Genomic DNA, 21,407 nt, shown 5'->3' on the forward strand with positions numbered 1-21,407 from the left:
GTAGACTGTACTTGGCCAGTGACGTTCTAACTGTTGGATATAGTCTGTAAGAACACAGACCAGATCTATTCAGAGTTCGGGTTAGATATAGGCTACTATTTTTCTACACCCCATTTAGTGATGGATTTAATTTTAAAAATTAGCAGGGAGGAAATAGGCCTAATCACTGACATAGATCAGCACCTTTTTGTAGAGCGTTCAATGAGGGGAGGGTATGTTTTTCATGGGGACCATGTCTTATCAACCGATCCGAGCGGACAAAGCACCGGTGCAAAGTCAAATGCAGTGTTCTTGGACATGAACTCATTGTACCCCTCGGCAATGTCCCACTACTCTTTGCCTTGTGGGAACTATCAAGGGCTTGAGAATTCTTGTGAGTTCCCCGACATTGACACAGTCGAGGACAATGGGCCACAAGGATGGTTCTTTGAAGTTGATGGCCACATTCCGCTGGCGCTTCACGACTCCGTCAAAGATTTTGTTTTTCCCTGTATCAATCGGCCGGTGAGCAGGGACTCTCTGAGCCCCTACAATCGTTCATTGGTTGAGGATATGGGGATGCACTGGACCCCCTCTAAACAGAAACTGTTTGCTGATTTGGACCCTACAGATAATATAGTTGTTCACCTTGTGCTTTTGCATTGGATGGTGAGCATCGTTTTAAAGATCACTAAAATACACAGGGTCCTGCAGTTCAATCAGCGACCCTACTTGAAAACGTTTATCGACACCTTTGTCGATAAACGCTCTAGGGCAAATTCAAAGGTGGAGAAGGAAATGTATAAGCTCATTCTAAATTCAGCGTTTGGCAAACTGTGTGAGAGCGTACGTATTCGATCTCACTGTGATGTCGTGACTGACCCTCTAGAGTGTGCACGAAGTATGGCCGACCACAATTTTACATCGTTCACGTGCATAGAGGCCGGCATGGTTCTTCTACACAGGCGAAAGCGAAATGTAGTACTGAACAAGAATATTGCAGGCGGCAGTTCAGTACTAGAAATTTTAAAAAAGCTCATGTGGTCGTTCTTTTACAATGTGTGCACGGTGCACTGGCCACGGGAGGGGGAGGTTCAAGTTTACTATGGTGATACAGATTCTCTGCTGTTAAAGGTAAATGGGACTGAAGATTTGGATTTATTGGGTGATTTGCAAAAGGGGGACCACATCAGCTCGCGGATGGATTTCACCAACTGGAATCCATCACTCTACCCCGAGCTGGTGAAACGTCAAGCCCCCAACCAACTATTAATGTTAAAATCAGAGACGGGGAGTGATTTGATATCCAGGGGGGTGTTCCCTGGTCCCAAAGTCTATTGCGTGGAACCTCATAGTGGGGAAGAAAAGAAGGCGTGTAAAGGGGTGCCTACACATTTTGTAAAGAGCAATTTCAACATGAGTGTGTACAGAGACTGTGTAGAAAGTAGCCTAGTGCCGAGAGCACAAGTGCTTGCAATTCGCTCTCTACAGTATAGAAATTATACTGTGAGAGTGGAAAAGAATGCAATGTCGTGTATATCCGACAAGGTCTATGTGCTCGAGAATGGTGTGACTGTCCTACCCCACGGCCACTACCGTATTTCAGACCGAGTTGAATGCATTGACTATCGCAATCAACTTGGTCTGGATAAATTAACCTAATCTGACTAACCACCCCTCAACCTCTACATAAATTAACCTAACTCAAATGTTCATCTAATCCCAAGCACTACCCCAATCACTACCCCACCCACTCAACCACCCTACCCTGTAGCAGTAGCAGTGATGACAACTATTCTTTTGTGCCCCGCGGCTCCCCGGGGGGAGAGGGGGAGGGGGTCCCTTCCCGCGGCCGCCCAGGGGGGGGGTCCCGCCCGCGGTCGGCCAGCCTTCAGCCCCGCGTTCCCCGGGGGGGGGAGGACCCCATTTTTAAATTAACCGTAATCAAGTTCAACTGTGCTAGTTCATGTTCCCTGAGTGTGTATCTGTTTTTTATTGTTGTATAAAAAAAGTTTTATTGTATAGAAAAGTGTTTAAGTTGACAAAAAAAAAAGTGTTGTACAGAAAAGTGTTGTTGATGATTAACAAAAAAAGTGTTTTTTTTTTATTGTACAAAAAGTGTTTTTAAATAAAAAAATTTATTATTTATAAATTTTTATAATTGCCCTGTGCTGTTAATGTATAATGCAAATAGAGTTTTAATTTTGACAATCGGATAAATTTTTTAAACTGTTCTTGTTGAACAAGTGTTATTATTATTTTTTTTATTGGTGTGCATGTTGACTGAACAAATATTTGTTTTCTTGTAGTGTCTAAATAAATGCTGTCATGAAATATTGTTTTTTTTGTTCTTGAATAAATATATATACGGGGAAAATTATTGCTACTTATTCATTGAGTACATATGATTTACAGTTAGTTGCAGTCAGACTGTTGTCCCCAACAGCAGCAGCAGCATGTATCAATTTAAAACACCCTTCAGATCGTTTCTGTGTGGTCCGTCACTGTCGGGAAAAACAAAACTTTTAACTAGAATAATTCAAAATTGCAATAAAATGTTTTTGGAAAAGCCAAAAAAAATCTACTATTGCTATAGTATTTGGCAGGAATCCTATGATCTAATAAAGGCTATTGCCACAACCATACCAAAACAATTCCTACGGGGACTTGATGTTTTCAATAGTATTGAACTGAACTCGTGGCTAATTATCGACGATTTGGCTGAATCCATTGAACAGTTCTGACAGGAAATGCTACAACTGTTCACCGTTCGCTCCCATCATGAACAGATTTCTGTTACCCTAGTTCTACACAATCTGTTTCATCAGAGCAAATGTATGCGAACCCTTGCTTTGAATTGCACTGTCTATATTATCTCTCGAGTCGTTAGGGATTCTATCTAGCGCCTAACACTAAAAAATCAGATATAACCCCGCACCCCTAAATGTATGTTGTCAGCGTACACTCAGGCGACTAGCAAGCCCTACGGTTACATTTTGTTGGATCTTAATCAGAGCACGCCCGAGGATCTACGTGTAGTCACCGACATTTTCAACAATGAAATTACAGTATATCTTCCGGTGAACAGTAGAAAAGACTATTAGTCGCCATTATGACACTGAAGAAACTACACGAACAACGGCATCTGTTTTGCCGTTTTAAGCACTTCAAAACCGTTGCTTATGAAGGCTATACTCAAACATGGGGTTGACAATGATTTCATTAATCTAATATCAGAACTTTGTTTAAATTTAACTGAGGGCAATGTTCAACTGCCAGAAGGTGTTAGACAACAGACAAAGCAACATCGTTCCACTGTCCTCACCTGGGATTTAAAAAACAAGGTAAAACAATTTAAAAGAACACGGCTCCTTCAGGCGAGCGGTAGCTTTTTCACACTTTTACTACCGATAAGTGCATGACTTGTAAACAGTTTTCTCTAGTGAAAGAATGGCAAAACCCTATAAATTGACACCATTTGAACTTGTCATCTCACCCATCGAACATTTTGAAGACAATCTAAGCAAATTCATTAACGATGAGAATATTACCGATGACAAAAACTGCTTTTACTTCAAGATGCATTGCGACGTGTGGAAAAACATAAACCATCTCGCGAGAGACCTGCCATCGTCGTCGATCCCCCTCAGACACATCTCAAGATTCTGCAGCAGTACCAAAGGAGAAGTACTTGAATTCAAGTGTATTGAAAATTGGAAACCTATTGACATTGACATATCGAGAACAGAATAAAAGAGTATTATCTTATCTCATGTTGGAAACTGGTGATGAGCATCAAGTTCAAGTCGAGAGCACAGGGAAACAAATTATAATTCAGGGAAAAAGTTATAATCTAGTTGATTTAATTTGTGATATGGTGACGAATCGTAAAGGACTCTTATCCTTTGATAATAATCTATACACCTTTCTGTGTGCAATAAACTTCCCCAAAAGTCTTATTGGCAATAAGCAAATTCTAAAGAAACTAAGAGAATATAGTCCTCCTCCAACAACAACATCATTTAAAAAAGAAGAAGATTCAATATTTGAAGATACTATCAGCAGCAGCAATGATTTTACAACACCTCTGGTTGCTATTCAAAAGCAAAGACGAATTGATTCAATCTCCAGTGTGAAAAAGGGGAGTGGACATTACACTACGTGTCTACGCTCGAAATGGATGAGGTTTTGATTGGTGTATATGAAAATATTGGCAAGGTGGGACGTTTAAGGTCCACCAAAACGCTTTCCAAAGCTGTATTCGACACCACCACCACCACCACATTGAAAATGTAAAAGAGTATCTAGAAAATGAGCCGAGTTACACACTACATCGGAATCACAGGCTTCGCAGTAAACACTATCATCAAACTACAACCTTTTCCCCTTTGCACAAAATGTAAATGGATCTTTTAACTCGAGACACACGTCATTAACTTTACAATATCCCCCAAAACGCGCGTCGGCATGCAATTGGTGCAGTGAGACTCGATGAATCTGACATTCAGCTGTTGTCTAAGTGAGTTGTCGAAGTTGCAAGGTCCATTGACAGTCTTCTATAACACGATTCGTATATAAAAATTCAAAATGATCCTAGCAGTGAATTGGTTACTCCTCTTGTGCAAAAGGTTCTTTTGATATATAATACAACACTTTATCATAGTCACAGCCCGATAAAGGCTGCATTGGCTGAACGATTAATAAGAACGATTCGTCTATTAATTTCAAGATATTGCACTTTGAAAAATACACCGGCTTTTATTCATGATTTAGATAAAATCATGCATATATATAATCAACGACCTCATCGATCTCTGTCCAACTCTACACCAACGGATGTTCACTACAATGAAAATACATTTGATGCTTTTCTAAAGAAATACTCCAAGGGTGAAAAAGAGAAAAAGAAGAAGAAGAAATTCAATGTTGGTGATACTGTTCGAATTAATAGAACCACCAATATTTTTGAAAAGGGGAATTATTTATGGAGCACCGAACTTTTTAAAGTGTCCAAAATCCTGGACACCATACCCATAACTTATCGACTGTGAGACACCAAAGATGACGAGATTCTCGGTGGTTCTTATGACTATGAATTGCAAAACGTTAGAAACAATAGTGAAATTTATCAAATTGAAAAGATATTAAAGAGACGTACTCATAGGGGCAAGAAACAGTTACTTGTTTGCTGGCTAGGATACAACTCAGATTTTGATTCTTGGGTCAGTGCTGAAGACATTAACAATGCCCAGTGATTTCTATGTGACTTTCATGCCCAATGTCTCTGATCCTATCTACAATGATCTGAATAGAACAAGTGATTTTTGGACGAAACACTTCCCCACCATCAAATTCGACGATGGACAGTATGAAGTGGCTCTTGTTGATTGTATTCTCAAAAATACCTATGATATCCAGAGAAATGATCGTAAATATGAAAGAAAAATTAGACCCTATGATTGGCCGCCACCACCAGGTGATCAAGAACAAATTCAAAAAATCAATTGGATGGATTATCAGTATGTTGAATTACCCTATGAGGAGCTCACCTGTATGAGTGATTTATGTCGTACTATCAATAAAAGAATTTCCGCTTGTAAAAAAGGAGCTTTTCATTTCAACTATTCACAGGAGGAGGGCAAGATCTACATTAGTTCACCTATTGCAAGTGAAAAGGTTATTCTCAATGATATTCTAAAGGATGTTCTTGGCTTTAAGCTCAATATAATCAATGGTAAAAGTGCCGGAAACACTAATTTCATTTTCGCCGACTACCCGCCTGCCTTCTCCACAGACACTTGTATATTTCTCTATGCTTCATTTGTGGAAACATCTCGGGTTGGTAATTCAAATGTTCCCCTCCTACGAGTTCTTGAACGAAAAACCAATCATGAACATATTCATCACTACAATATAAAGCATCTTCAGTATATTCCAGTAAACACTTCCTATTTGGAACTCTGTCAGTTAACACTAAGAACCGAATTGGGTGATCCCATAGCAATTTCAAAAGGTTTGGCTGTGATTACCTGCCATTTTCGACCCATCGTTCAACAGCAAGATGTCTAATAGAAAAGTGGTATTCACTTGTCCTGATATTGACTGCTATGTTAATACTCTTGGCCCCAGACAACAGGGCAATGGAATGGACTACTACACGGGTCGCTCGTCAATGTCTGGCTACGGTCTTGGTAGTTGGTTTGCTAAGCTGTTTCGTTCTTCACTACCACTGGTTAGAAAATATCTTGTACCGGCTGCAACAGATTTTGCATCCTCTACACTATATGATTGGGGCTCTGGCAAAGATTAAAAAAAAAGTGCTTTGGAAAATCTTAGGTCCAGTACGCGAACCCTTGGCGAGAAATTAAAACAGAATGGTAAAGTTTTAAAAAGGTCACGAAACAACGCATCACTCATCAGTCTCCACTCAGGTCGGAAACGTAAGACATCCCTCTTGTCAAAGAAAAGAAGGAAAAAGCCGACACGTAGTGTAACCAGAAGCCCCAGGAAGAAGAAAATTGTCAGATCGAAACAAGATTTCTTCTCCTAAAATGTCCTACCTACCACATAAGGATTCCCAACCTTCAATCACCGCCTCATTGAATCTATTCAATGCCGAAAATGTTGATGTGAGTGTCGAGCATGGATACTATGAACAATTCTATCCACTACAACTCCTCTCCGATAATATCCACTTTCCAATTTATTCTAATGACGACTATTTTGTAGATTTATCGGCCACAATTATAGATTTGCTAATGAAAGTCTGGAAATCCAATAATTCAATGCTGGTTCGGAGCGATGTAAGATCCTGTGAGAATTGTATACTACATAATTTATTTCGTCAAATTAGTGTGTACATCAATGGCACGCTGGTGAGCACAAGCAACAATCTCTCCAACTATACAAGCTATATGCAATTCATGTTGATGACACGCAAGTCATACAAGGAATTGAGAGGTGCCTCCAATGGATATGAATACATTACTAATACTGATAGTTCAGATGCAATTAAAAATGCTACAACTATTGAGTTATATCTAGTTGGAAAAATATATCATGAAATATTTAATATACCCCAATGGCTGCCGCCCAATGTTAAAGTGGATATAAAATTGACGCTTGCACCCTCCAATTTCATATTGAGAAAGGAACTTGCTGGCAATCCCGATGTAAGTCTCTCCCTCACCTCAGCAATACTACATGTACGCAAACAGCAGGTTATGAGTTCTGTTGCTTTGGCCGTGGAAAAACTGAGAGCCAATGGCAACAATATTAAACTACTTGTTCCTCATACAATCACCAATCAACGTCATATTGCCGTGGGGTCACGCACCTTCACCGACTCATCCTTTATCAATGGCGAAATTCCCTCGAAATTGGCTTTGGCATTTGTAAAAAGCGCCAGTGCAATAGGATCATGGACAGAATGTCCACATAAATTCGAGATGTTTGGACTTTCATGTCTTGTGTGCAAAGTAAACGGCATTCCACTCTACAATCTATCTTTTGATAAATCTTATAGAGCATTGTACGAGTTGACCATGCAAACCCTAGATCATGATTCACAACTATTCGAAAATGGTATAACCGAAGATATGTTTGCTAAAACACATGGTATCATTGTACTTGATTTGTCTGGCACACAGGATATGAGTATAGTACGTACGGGGAGTGTGCGTTTAGAGTGTACATTTGCCGACCCATTGGCTGAGAGTATTGCACTAATCTCACTAAATCAATATGAAACCTATTGGGAAATCACTCCCGAAGGCAGTGTTCTACTAGACTTGGCGCCATGAACACCAGTCAAATAATCAATGTATTTAATATGGACCCCTACATGTCCCAGTACAAATCCTATTGTCTGCCCTCAGACTATATTGGAAAAATTCAAAGCGCGAACAATACCTTGATTATTGTTAATAGCAGTCCGTCGACTGTGATGACGGGTCATTGGCTGTGCATCTTTCAAACAAGAAGAATATCGAATTTTTTGATACTCTTGGTCTACACTATAAATGCTACACGCCTAAAATCAGAAACTATATTGAGAGCAGTGTGAAAAATATTATTCAAAATCTGAATAGGGTTCATGATCTAACGGCTAAAAGATGTGGTTTCAATGCACTACTATATTTTGTGTTCCGATGTCGTGGCTATACTTACAAGCAGTTTCTCCACATTTATAGTGACAATCCCCGTCTGAACGACTTTCTAGTGGAAAATATCCTCTCATACCTATACAATATTGATTTCAGTGCCCTAAGAGTAAAGTGTTTAAAAAATATTTGTGAATTTGTTTATTAATAAAATTTATATATACAACAATGTCGTTAAATCTTCACTTTTATATTTCTTCATCTTCGAGGTATAGACAACTGTCGTGAATCACTAATGCTGGTAAATCATATGGATTCACTGTATATTGATCTTGATTGACTGCAAAGTCAGGGTCACATTTTCTACAGTACAATGTACCTTCACTCTTGTCATATCTCTTTGTATAGTCAATTATACTATTTACATTCATATTATGAAATTCACGAGTTTCAATCTGTCTATTTGAAGCGATTTCACATACAGTGTTTTCAAATGTTGAATCACATTCGGTCACAGACAAATAAAAATCACTTGGTGTATAGTCGTAACATTTGTTGACGTCACAACGGTGACTGAGAAACCAGATTGTTTTGTTACCCCAACAGTTGAATCGTAGGCCATATTCCTCTTCCCAGAATAATTTAAATTCACGACGATACCAATCTCGTAGAAATAAACTAAAATCACGTTTAGGATTCTTTCCAATCATAGCGGGGTAAGTATTCTCCCACTGATCATATTTTTCATAGTGACAATTGGAGCACAGGTGTCCTCTAGGGTGAGAATCACACACATCCTCAAGACATGAATTACATCCTTTAATTTGTACTGCATAGCCTCTATGTAATTTACAAGTATTACATATTTTACACTTTTCACTTTTTTCATAAATATTTGTAATATTCTCACTTTGATTCCATCTGCCATGAGTGTACATGCAAAATGGAAATATATAGAACATTTTCCTATGTCAACTCACTCACAGATAACACGAAACTGATCCTCTTCGATCGATAAATTCAAGGTGGTGGGACATGGTGGGAGAGAGGAGTAGCTCTATGACGTTACCTCTTTCGAATGATGGGGGGAGCCATCTACATTGAATCCATTGGCAATGATTTCAATAGTATGTCCACAATTTGATTCTTCTTTTTTTCAATTAATACATCGATAAATTAACTATATACATTTGAGTCATATTTTAAAAGCTTCATACAATAGTCCAATGGGGGAGAATCACTCCTCCTTATATTGTCGAGAGTTCCCCGTCAAGAGTATATCCTGCGTTTAAGAGATAACTCGAGAAAATCATCATCCAAAATCAAATGTTTTTCCATAAACACTACATGATTCTCTCTTTCTCAAATTTATTCATTTTTTCAATCCTTTCACTCCAACTGCTGACTCTAGACTGATCCTGATTCGTTAGCTCTAACCACTTCCCCTCGATTACGCAATCAAGTTCTCGGAAATCCACTGCCCCTTCGATTATGCAATCAAGTTCTCGGAAATTCACTTCCCCTTCGATTACGTAATCAATTTCTCGGAAATTCACTTCCCCTTCGATTACGCAATCAATTTCTCGGAAATTCACTTCCCCTTCGATTACACAATCAATTTCTCGGAAATTTACTGCCCCCTCGGGTCCTAGATCAATAACACTGCTCCCGTTAGAATTCAATGCGCATGTGCAACCTTCATCCCGGAGCTATTACACATAGAAACATCAAATAAATCGACCTTGGAAAAAGAGGTCATTGACCGATTACGCAATCAATTTCTCGGAAATCCATCTCCCCTAGGGACTCTATGCCCATATTAGGACCATAAACCACGTGGTAATGTCACGACTGGCACCCCCATCTCTACTCACTGGGTCGATACGATCACCCCTTGGAAAAAAACAACAAATAAACACATATCCGTGATCTTTCTTACAGCTTATACGTGAAACTTATGTATTTGAAATCAGCATAAAACTCTGATTCTTTTTATATATCTATTGGTCTATAAATTTCATTTTTAGAGTTTCGGTTACTATTGAGCCGGGTCACTCCTTACTTACAGTTTGTTACCACGAACTGTTTTATAAGGATTTCAGAAAATTACAAATCTTTTTGTCGCATATTGCCACTATGCGCTTAAATGCAGCCCGTAAGTAATTAAAGATTTGTACAACCTGATTGCAATCTGAAACTTTTCATGAGTTAATTGGAAACGCTACAAAATTCAATTTATCAATTTTAGTCGATAAAGAGGGGAGAAGGGATAAAGGAAAAGGACTTACCCAGCCTAAAAAAAAACAAAAAACAATAGCCCTTTAGGGGATTGTCAAAGCTTCGGGCTCAGATTCGGTTTAGGCAATAAATACCTTTCCCCAAGGAAATTTTTTTTGTCAGATCTTCAAATTGGTCGGATTAAAAATAAAGAGTGTAAAATTTCACTGCGAAGAGGAGTCTTGAATAGGATGGGCAAATGTTTCTGCACCGAGTATGTGTAGTCCTGCATATAGTTACTGGAGATGTATTACGAAATGTGTTTAGATGAATATATAATCAAAAATCTTTTTAGATTTGCATGAAAAATTTATGGAAATCAAATTAAAAGAAAATGTAGTATATGGATGAAAACAGTTATTACTAAAAAAACGAAAATTACTATGCGTTAGACAAGAGCTGCCAATGCCTCTGCTTTCCCTCCTCAACCAACATGCGAGAATAGGATTGTCTATTAATTGAGAACTACTATTACTCCTACTAATAACTCACCGCAGCACCAAGCTGTCTGAGGCCAATACAGCAACGCACGCTCCTCCTCCATCCCAATCTATTCAAAACCTCCCTTTTTACACCCTCCCACGAAGTTCCCATTTCCTTTAAATCTTTTTTTATGACGTCCTCCCACCCCAGACGAGGACGACCAGCTTTTCGTTTAACCCTAGACGGTTGATCGAAAAGAACAATCTTCGGCAATCTGTCATCCTTCATCCGCACAACGTGCCCTAGCCATCTGAACCCTTCATTATAGTCCTAGAGAGCGGTATTGAACCACATTTTTCGTACAGCCTATTGTTTGAAATACGGTCAGTCAGCGGGGTACTCAGAACAATCCTTACGAAATTTCTCTGGAAAATATATATCTAATTTTTATCCGGTTTTAGAAGCTTTCATACTTCAGACCAATATTTAACCGCTTCAATTACTGTAGCTGCTTAAACTCTAACCTTAGTTTGAAGACTCATCTTCTTGTTCTTCCAAACTTCTTTTAATTGTGAAAAAACACTCTGAACCTTGGCTATTCTACTTTTAACATCTTCACTACTCCCACCATCCTTACTAATAATACTACCAAGGTAAGTGAAACTGCCCATTCGATCAATCTTTTTATTACCCAACGTCACTTTTTCATCTTCTCTTATTCCTAGCCTTAGTGACTTAGTCTTCTTAACTTTAATTTTCAAACCTATTCTAGCACCTTGAAATCGCTAAACCTCGAAAAGCTTATTCATTTTGCTCAGACTTTCATCTAGGATGCTTAAATAAGCAGTATAATCTAAGTCCAGGAGAGCTTTTCCTCCCCGTTTGATTCCGTGGTCTCCCATTGCATTTCCTGTGCTCCTTAATAAAAACCACCCTGCTTAACTCCTGATTTAATACAAAACAGCACCTGGATCCTTTTATTTTTTAATCCTTTTAGTACTGTCTTTAATTCTTCCTCGTAAAACAAATCTTCCTTCACATCCGACATAGTAAAGATTGTCGCTAGGCTTACGCAAGTTAAATATCAGTATATTTTTCGTATTTAGTGTTTTATTACCTTAAGGGTAAATTTTTTGTATTTAGTGCATGTTCTACTTAAGGGTATATATTTTGGTATGTGTTGTTTTAGGGCTTGTTTCTGCCTTCTTCTCTATTCAAGGTAGTGGGTCACCATGACCAAAACCTGCCAGCCAATGAGAAGCTACTTTGAGGGTCATGGAACCAGAATTCTATGCTTGGGCGTTGGGAGATAAGAAGGGGGAAAAACAACTTGTGAACAGTTCAACTTTAGAACCAACTGTGACTAGAGTGGTTAGACGAACACCGTTGGAGAGTTCGAGTAACCTCCATTTTTCTATCATATACGGTGAGCTGGGAGAGTTTATCAATAACCTCCACATCAACTGCCATCGGAGAGTTCCAGTAACCTCCACTAGCCAACTATTGACGGCGAGTTTGGAGAGTGCAGCAGCCATCTCCAAATCAACTGTGCCAGCCGGTGCAAGTTGAATATAGCTCGGATCATCCACAACATCAAGAGGACGTACTAATGAGGAAGAGAAAGACTGTTCACGAGAGTGCCCTAGTATTGTATTTTGTTTATTTGTTTATAAAAGTAGTTTTTGCAACATCTTGAGTAGATACGAACTCTGTCTACCACGCTATCCAAGGTCTTGTCCTCGTGGAGGCTTGATCAACCCCCACTGGGAACCAATAAGACGGTATTTCCTTAGAGATACCACACTTCACAACATTAAAAAACGAAATACGGGTTGGATCAATTTACCAATTAGATTGCATCTAATATGTTTGCCATGTATTTGTGTTTTAAGCAGAGGATAAGTTCTATCCTATTACGATCTGTTGGGAACTGAGGGGTGGTAGCTCCCTCTCTTTCAAGCCATGGTAATCTCTCTTACACGAGTTTTTTTTTTTATCCTATCTTCAGATTCCTTGATTTCCTTAGTTAATAAAATAGTTTTTCATTTAAGCCAGTTGAATTATCTGTTGTGAAATTTTAAAGGATTTTACTCATTCTTTGAAAAAATTTATTGCATTGAAAAAATAATATGAATATGGCCCTCAAGTCTGAGGATTCCTAGGCCACATCCTTTACTAACCTATTGGGTATTCGGTATTGCGAGGGTGCGATACTACTAGCGATAGCCTGTAATAAGTTTATAATTGGCCCCTTACAAACAACGAAAAAGAAGAGGTATAAGTAAAGGGAAAAAGAAAGACAAAGGGAAAGCACTAAGAAAAATTCAACTTTTACACTAAAAATACAGCACGGAAAATTATTCCGACTGACACTCGTATATAATATGAAGCGGCGAATATAAAACAATTAATCCAGACTTCTCTTGACAGCATCACACACTTTTGGCAATCACAATAATTAGTGGATCAGAAACCTTAAATTTTTCTAAAATGAAACTCCAATAGAAACATAACGGGCAACAGACATTTAACTAATGGAAAGCACCTCTCTGTATAACACCTCTGTGGGAACCATTAATCATATTCAAGATTCATTCCATAAAAACAGCTTTCATAATTTTGGCCTAGGCCGCAACTAAATTACGTTATTTTTTAGGATATCAGGTTAATAGATTACGAACGATTAAATGCACTAAAAAAGGAACAAACTCTTCAGTATTCGATAGAAAGTCCCACAGAGGTGTTACGTAGAGTACGTGGGATAGAGATATGGCACTCAACAGGTATAGCAAGCACATGCTTGTAACAACTTTACTTTAAAATAGCAAGGTTAGCGTAGCTGGCATGGAAGCCAGTAACAGCATGCTGTCGAGAATATCCCGAGGTTATCATGCCCACGAAGCATAAAACAAAAAGCTTACCACTTGGTCCATTTGAAGAACTCAGTTTCGTCATATTCTTCAATACCAGTGAGGTGAAACGCACCTGTCTTCCTTAATGCTCGATCAATTTCTCGAATAAGGTTATATTTTCCGCCATCTGTATTCAATAGACTAAAAAATATAAAGAAGATCCAATCTATCTATTTCAAGTAAATCTTATTAAAAGGTATATTACAGTAGGAAGAGCAAGGTGTATTCCGATCGCATTTCCTATTCAGAACGTGGCGCGATTCCTTTTTGGTAGGTTCTTCCGATCGCACTTCCTATATAGAACCTGCCATTCCTTCTTTCCTGTCGCAAATCCTATAGAACAGGTCCAATCTTCTTTTTTTTTCCTTTTTTTTTTAGCGGCCGTAGCCATGGGTTTATACGGGAAACAGATGCACTAAGATGTTTCTCACACCCTTTGTCTTGTAAACATATGTTTTCCTGAGAGGCAAAGTCTACACGATTTTGACCTTTAACCTAGTTCTAGGTCCACCTGCGTACCATTCAAACTTCCCACAAAACACAATAACATGGAAAATATGTTCTTATATTTTACGTGATGTGTTATTCTTAGAATTTAAGCAAATTTTATTTGCCAAAAATGTTGTATATCCTAGCTAAGAAAATTTAGTTCCAACCCCTCTAGAATATGTCATCAGCAATCAAATCTACTGGGACAAGTTTAAACTTTGATGGGGGATATCATATTACTGTTTCTTCAAAGATTGTTTTCTTCGCTTATTGTACATATGTGGTCCAAAGAGGCATGATTCTAACCTGGTTTACCTGGTTAAATATGTTCTTATATTTTACGTGATGTGTTATTCTTAGAATTTAAGCCAATTTTACCTCTTGCTGCTAGAGAGGTTATTTCTATATTCTCTCTTGTTTTATCGAATTTAACCCTCTTTACGAGATGTCCTAATAAATAAAATCTAAGAGTCCCCACGCATAGACCGCAAAGAATAAATCTAAGCGGTTTTTTTTTTGGATTTTTTTTAATTTATCAAATATTTTGCCAAGATTTTGCCCCTAGGTCTTAAAGCACTGTCCCCTGTTTTTATATTTTTGTAGTAGTCGCTCACTCCTGTAAGACTTTTAACTTCATATTTTCAGCTTTGTCAAAACTCCCATAGCAGGCTATATTAGTCAAAAAACATTATTTGATTAACTTAAATAATTGTTTTTTTTTCTTCTTATTACTCATTAACCATGTTTTTACATGTTACTACACTCCTTTAAAATTCCTAACTTTAGATTTTCAGCTTTGACAACAGTCCTACACCAAATTACATTAATTATAAGACATTATTTTATTAAGTTCAAACCTTTCTTTCTTTTATTGCTCATTGATCTTGTCTTACCTTTCTGTACACTCCTTTCGGACTTCTAACTTTAGATTTTCCACTTTGCCAGCACTCCTACACCAAGCTATAGTAGTCAAAGGACATTATTTTATTTACTTCCTACATTTTTTTTTATTGCTCATTAAACATATTTTTACCTGCTCGTACACTCCTTTATGACTCTTGACTTTAGATTTTCAGCTCAAAAGATTTTACCATATCATTTCAGAACAAGTTCTTTTCTTAATATTTTTTTTTCAACTTAGAGTAAGCATCTTTTTTTCTTTTTTTTCTCTCTCAACATTGCATTTCCGATTTTATCCATACCACCAAGCAATGCTTTTCAGTGCCCGGTTATTTCCAGCTAATCTTATGATAATACTGGTTTTAAAGAAAGGTAGGCGTGGTCCTGGTATAAAGCGCTGGCAGTGAGAATCGATACCACAAAAGTTGTCGTTTTTATTTATTATTTGTCAAACAACTCATGTGCTTTCATTAAGTTTTTCAGACCTGCAGGGGCCCTCCTCTACGGTGCGTTTGAAAGAAAGATAGGATTTGTTTTGTATTTGTATTATTTTCTCGGGTTTATGCCTACCACACAGAGTATTTCACGAGGTTTTTACGAGAGCCTTTGAATATCACTAAATTTCAGAAAACTTTAACTTCAACTTTCTCCGAATTAGACCCTTTTGCTTTATATTTTGAGGGGTTTAACCTAATGTTTTCTGTATTTTTAAGACTTGTTTCATACTTTTTATTATTTTCATGGGTTTATGCGTATCCCACAGGGCATTTCACAGATTCTTTTCGAGAGCCCTTGATTTCTTTGGTTTATGCATATCCCACACAGAGTATTTCGCGAGGTTTATTCGAGAGCCCTTGACTATCACTTAATTTTAGAAGACTTTTAAGTTGAACTTTCTTTGAATTAGCCCCTTTTACTTTATATTTTAAGGGGTTTAACCATATTTTTCCCTGCATTTTTAAGATTTGTTCCATATTTTTTATTATTTTCATGGGTTTATGTATAACCCACTCGGGGTTATTTACATGTATGATGCCTATTCATTAGTTATAGCAAACGACAATGTAACACTAGAAAGCACACAACTATGACTTTGGAGATGACACGAATCGCCATAGTCAAACAGTTCGCGGTAACGAACTGTAAGTAAGGAGCGACCCGGCTCAACAGTAACCAAAACTCTTAAAAAACGGGATATTGATGTACCAATAGATACATCAACAGAATCAGATTTTAATGTGGATATAAGTTTCATCAAGTTTAGTCCTAACCATCAAAAGCTATGTGCCTGAGAAAATTCGGCTGTTTTTTGAAAAAAGGGAAAAAGACCCCCTAAAAATTATAGAACCTTAATGAAAATCACAAAATCAGATTCAGCGTATCAGAGAACCCTAATGTAAAGGTCTTTAACTCCTATCTGAAAAGTGTGGAATTTTGTATTTTTTGCCAGAAGAAAGATCACGAATGCGTGTTTTTTTGGGTTTTTTTTTCAGGGGTGATCGTATTGACCCAGCGGTCCTAGAATATATTGAGATGGCTCATTGGAACGGAAATTAAAAGTTCTAGTGCCATTTTTAAGTGACCAAAAATGGAGGGCAACTAGGCCCCCTCCCACGCTCATTTTTTCCCCAAATTCACCCGATTAAAATTTTGAGATAGTCATTTTGTTCAGCATGGTCGAAAACATGATAACTATGTCTTTTAGTATGAGTTAATCCCCCAAAGTCCCCGGGGGGAGGGCTGAAAGTTATCAACTTTACCCAACGTTAACATATAGAATTGGTTATTGGGAAGTATACAGACGTTTTGTGGGGGATTTTTCTGGTAGTGGGGAGAGGGGGTCGTGGGTTGTGCGGGAGGATCTTTATATGGAAGAAGTTTTCATGTTGGAAGGGACATTTCTATTAAGCGGGTGCCGGATTTCCCAGCATTAATTGAAAAAAAAAGATCAGAAAATAAATAAAACAAACAAGTTTTTCAACTGAAAGTAAGGAGCAACATCAAAACTTAAAGAGAACAGAAATTATTACGTATATGATTGGGTTTGCCCCCTAGTCAATACCTCACTCTTTAAGCCAAAGATTTTTTGCTACTTTCATAAGAGCTATTTATTGTAATTAACGGCCTTTGTGATTAAGGGGTCATTTTTAAAGAATTGGAACAAAATTCGAACTTTAGCGTAAAGAGTGAAGTATTGACTAGGGTGCGAACCCCCTAATATACGTATTAAAATAAATGAATATAGAAGTTCGTTACGTGAGTTAAATCGTAAGTTACGTATATTTATTATTAATGAAAACGTTCGTAAATAAAATTAAACAACGTTCGAGAGAGTCGTTTAACCAAACAAAAGTAAAATTAATATGCAAATTTGGTTTTAATTATTCATGTACGACGAGCCAAAATCAAAACCTACATTAATTCAAAAACGTTCCAAAAATAAATAAAAAAAAACAAGTTTTTTAATTGAAATTAAGGAGCGACGTTAAAACTTAAAACGAACAGAAATTATTCCGTATATGAAAGGGGCTGTCCCCTCCTCAACGCCTCACTCTTTACGCTAAAGTCTGACTTTCTCACAACTCTATCCTTGTTAAACAATAAAAAAATTAGCGTAAAGAGCGAGGCATTGAGGAGGGGACAGCCCCTTTCATATACGGAATAATTTATGTTCGTTTTAAGTTTTAACGTCACTCCTTAATTTCAGTTAAAAAAAACTTGTTTTTTTATTTAATTCCTGGGAATGTGATTGTAAGCTACGCAATTTTCGCTTGTTCACATATATCATTTGTTAAGGGAAATAATTGACAATATAGATCAGAAGAAAATGACAAGAAATGAAATGGCAATGAAGGAAATGACAAGTAGGACAATGAAGTTAAAGAAATGACAATGTAGGACAATATAGATCAGAAAGGTCAAAGTGTGGTTGACCGTGCATCACCTTCCTCATTCTCTTCTTAAGAACCAATAAGCAAATGGTTTTTGATATTTCGCTTAGGAGTGCAAAAATGTTAAATATAAATGTGATTGCCAAAAAATGGTCTTTTAATAAAATTAGTGACAAAGACTTATTAATAATGGTGTTATTACAAGCAATAATGGTATGTTTTTGGTATGTTTTGGGGTAATAATGGTATGGTATGTTTGAGGGGGCGGGGAGGATTTTCTGCGAGGGTAATTTTCCACGGGGAGAATTTTCTGTGGAGAAGAAAGTCTTTGGAGGGATTTTTCAGGGGGAATTTTAAAACAGGGGGGGAGGGATCTCCTGGCAGGGATTGAAAAGGGGTCAGAAAGTAAATAAAAAAGAAAGTTTCTTCAACTGAAAGTAGGGAGGTAACATTAAAATGAACAAAAATTATTCCGTGTACGAGGGGGGCTGCCTCCTCCTCAACCATCGCTCTTTACGCTTAAATTTGACTTTCTACTGCAATTGTTTAATAAAGACTTCTAAAATACAAGGACCGTTGAATTTGAATGATAAGTTTTTTTCTGAAAACTTTAAGACTTTAGCGTAAATGGCGAGGGTCTGGGAAGTGTCGGGCCGCCTCATATACGGAATTATTTCTGTTCGTTTTAAGTTGCAATGTTACTACTTACTTTCAGTTCAAAAACTTGTTTTTTTTATTTAATTAAAAATATCAAACACCTAAATTTCACCGAAAATCAGCTTAAAAAAAAACTATGAGGGCGATGGAATATTATTTTTTTTATTGAAAACCAGAATAAAAAATTGCATTTTTAGAAGCGTAACTAAGTTATCTAGAGCCCAAAAGTATGCTTTCTTGTGTTACATTGACGTTTGCTATATTTTATGAACAAGCATCATACATGTATTTATGTTTTCAAGAACATAGTGCAATTTTTGGAAGCTTTTTCAAAACTGGTGAACTGCAGACATTTGTGTATAAATAAAAGCAGCTCTAATAGGAAATAAATGTTCAACTTACGATAAATCAATGATGCTTAAATTGGCCATTTTCGCTCAGCCCATCAAACCTGGATAACTGCCAAGAATTCTATGTTCTTTCTATCGTGGTGGCTTGTAAACCTGTAATATATAAAAAGTTCAATTCTGCAAAAAACGTTTATTCGACCTTTAGCGATGGATTGGAGGGGTTATCCAAACCTATCACAGGAGGAGTCCTCAAACTTTCATTTGTTTCTGTTTAAAATCTTCATTGTGGCAAAAGATAAGCACGGAAAACTACAGCTTTAAAACTATTTACGACAGATTTGTGACAACTTGATTGTTTGATATAGCAATTCTCATTTAAAACAGGAAAAATGACTTTTACTTGTCATTAGCAGACATGGCAAATGGCAAATCCACCCTAGATAAGGGCAACTCAGGAATTTTCCACAGTGCACATGGCACTGTTGATAGACAGGTATCGGGCCAAATTCTCCTAGGATTAGGGGCAATCTGTAGATTTTCTTAAGTTTTCCATTTAGTTCATCAACTTGCTACGTTTTAATTTGTCCCCCCTTCCACCAAAAAAAAAAATCCCTGGTATTTCTGATTATACAATGGCAATGATTATACGATCATTCTGCAGCTTTCGGCTGCTCTCGTCCAATGGGTGGACCTCGTGCTAAATGAACGAACACCATTAAAAAGCACCTGGGTATGACATAAATCCCAATTGATAAAAAACATCTCACCCCACTCTTCAGAAACATATATCAGTTCTTCTGAAGGAGCGGGCCCCCGAGGATTCGTACGCTGTCATCAGACCTACAGGAGCCGAAAGTCAAGCAGGTCAATGTTGAACCTCTTCGTGAAATAGATTCCAGCAATATCCGAGGCAACATCTCTGTTTGTCAACATTTGTCTGTTTGTCAAAATCAAAATTTTTTTTTTGTCTTTCATGAGTAGGAAAACTACTTTGACCTTTACGAAGTTTTATGCCACCCTTGGATGTCTGAGGCTGAAGAACCAAAACTAAAATTTAACCCAATGAAAAAATGGAAATCAAACCTACCAGTCACTTTTTGGAATATTCCTTATTATGATGTGATTTGGATTTTATATAACACTGTTGGAAATAAATCTAACTCTTAAATTACAACCTAGAACGTCCTAGAAATCCAAAATTTTCTTTTGAATAGCATTTTTCCCAAAGTAAAGAAAACAGTTTTGCAAAAATAACTGACACAATTCGAGCTTTCCAATCAGACTAATTCTCTGGTTACTTTATTAATAGAGATTATCTACTTTATTAACAGGGATTATTGATTGTGAAATTCACCTTAATTACACGTTTGGTTACTAAGCTAATATTTGTTCTGTGCGCTTTTCTTTGTTAGCAAATTAATCAAAAGTAAATGCGAATTTCACGAACTATTTCCTTGAGAAACCATAATTATTTATTATAGAAACTATAATTACCTGAGAAACTATATATATACTACTTTATTAACAAGGCTTTTTTGATTGTGAAATTCAATGCAATTACACTTATGAGTGCTAAGCTAATATTTGTTGTCTGCTGTTTTCTTTGCTGACTATAGTTAAAAGGAAATGCGAACTTCAGGAACTATTTTCCTGAAAAAAAAAAAACTACAAGAACAACAATTTTCACTCCCTACAACAGTGGTTTCCAAGCTTTATTTTACCACGGCTTCCTTTAAAATATTTGATCTTTTGATGCCTCTCTTCAATTTTACAAAATATTACAGACAAGAAAAGTTTTTGTACTACTAATTTTTTAAGACAAATTCTTGCAAAGAAAAAGAAAAACAAATTTAAATTGTTGTCTTTTGATCAGAAAAAAACGCAACTTTCACTCACTATTGAAAATTGTTGGTTTCCAACCACTGATGATTTCCAAACTTTATTTTACCACGGCTCCCTTAAAAATATTTGATGTTTTGATGCCTCCCTTCCATTTTACAAAATATTACGGACCAAAAATTTTTTTGTACTAATAATTTTTTTAAGACAAATTCTTGCAAAGAAAATGAGAAACAAATGTACATTGTTGTTTTGTGATCAGAAAAAAACGCAACTTTCACTCACTATTGAAAATTGTTGGTTTCCAACCACTGTTGATTCCCAAACTTTATTTTACCACGGCTCCCTTAAAAATATTTGGTCTTTTGATGCCTCCCTTCCATTTTACAAAATATTACAGAGAAGAAAATTTCGTGTACTACTAATTTGTTTTTAAGACAAATTCTTGCAAAGAAAATGAGAAACAAATTTACATTGTTGTCTTTTCATCAGAAAAAAAACAAATTTTCACGCACTATTGAAATTTGTTGGTTTCCAACCACTGTGGATTTCCAAACTTTATTTTACCACGGCTTCCTTAAAAATATT

At 37.0% G+C, this 21,407-nt stretch overlaps 1 protein-coding gene across 6 annotated transcripts in view; it reads right to left on the reverse strand.

The window, feature by feature from the left end:
• Window positions 1-21,407, reverse strand: part of LOC148939496 (solute carrier family 41 member 3-like) — a 273,122-nt gene that overhangs the window by 146,979 nt on the left and 104,736 nt on the right. For 3 of the 6 annotated variants that reach the window (XM_089107154.1, XM_089107149.1, XM_089107155.1), the window contains exons 1-3: window positions 20,068-20,221; window positions 19,033-19,133; window positions 13,703-13,834 (exon numbers count right to left, since the gene is read on the reverse strand). In XM_089107154.1, the coding sequence (XP_088963280.1) occupies window positions 13,703-13,834; window positions 19,033-19,061 (161 nt within the window). In that variant the 5' untranslated portion in view covers window positions 19,062-19,133; window positions 20,068-20,221. Of the gene's footprint in view, window positions 1-13,702; window positions 13,835-19,032; window positions 19,134-20,067; window positions 20,222-21,407 lie in introns of those variants that run through there. The other 3 variants (XM_089107152.1, XM_089107150.1, XM_089107153.1) reach the window with 1 other exon arrangement.

This window comes from Artemia sp. Qi Xiang Cuo, chromosome 21 (genome assembly GCF_049724085.1).
Source record: "Artemia sp. Qi Xiang Cuo chromosome 21, ASM4972408v1, whole genome shotgun sequence".
Lineage (NCBI taxonomy): Eukaryota > Metazoa > Arthropoda > Branchiopoda > Anostraca > Artemiidae > Artemia > Artemia sp. Qi Xiang Cuo.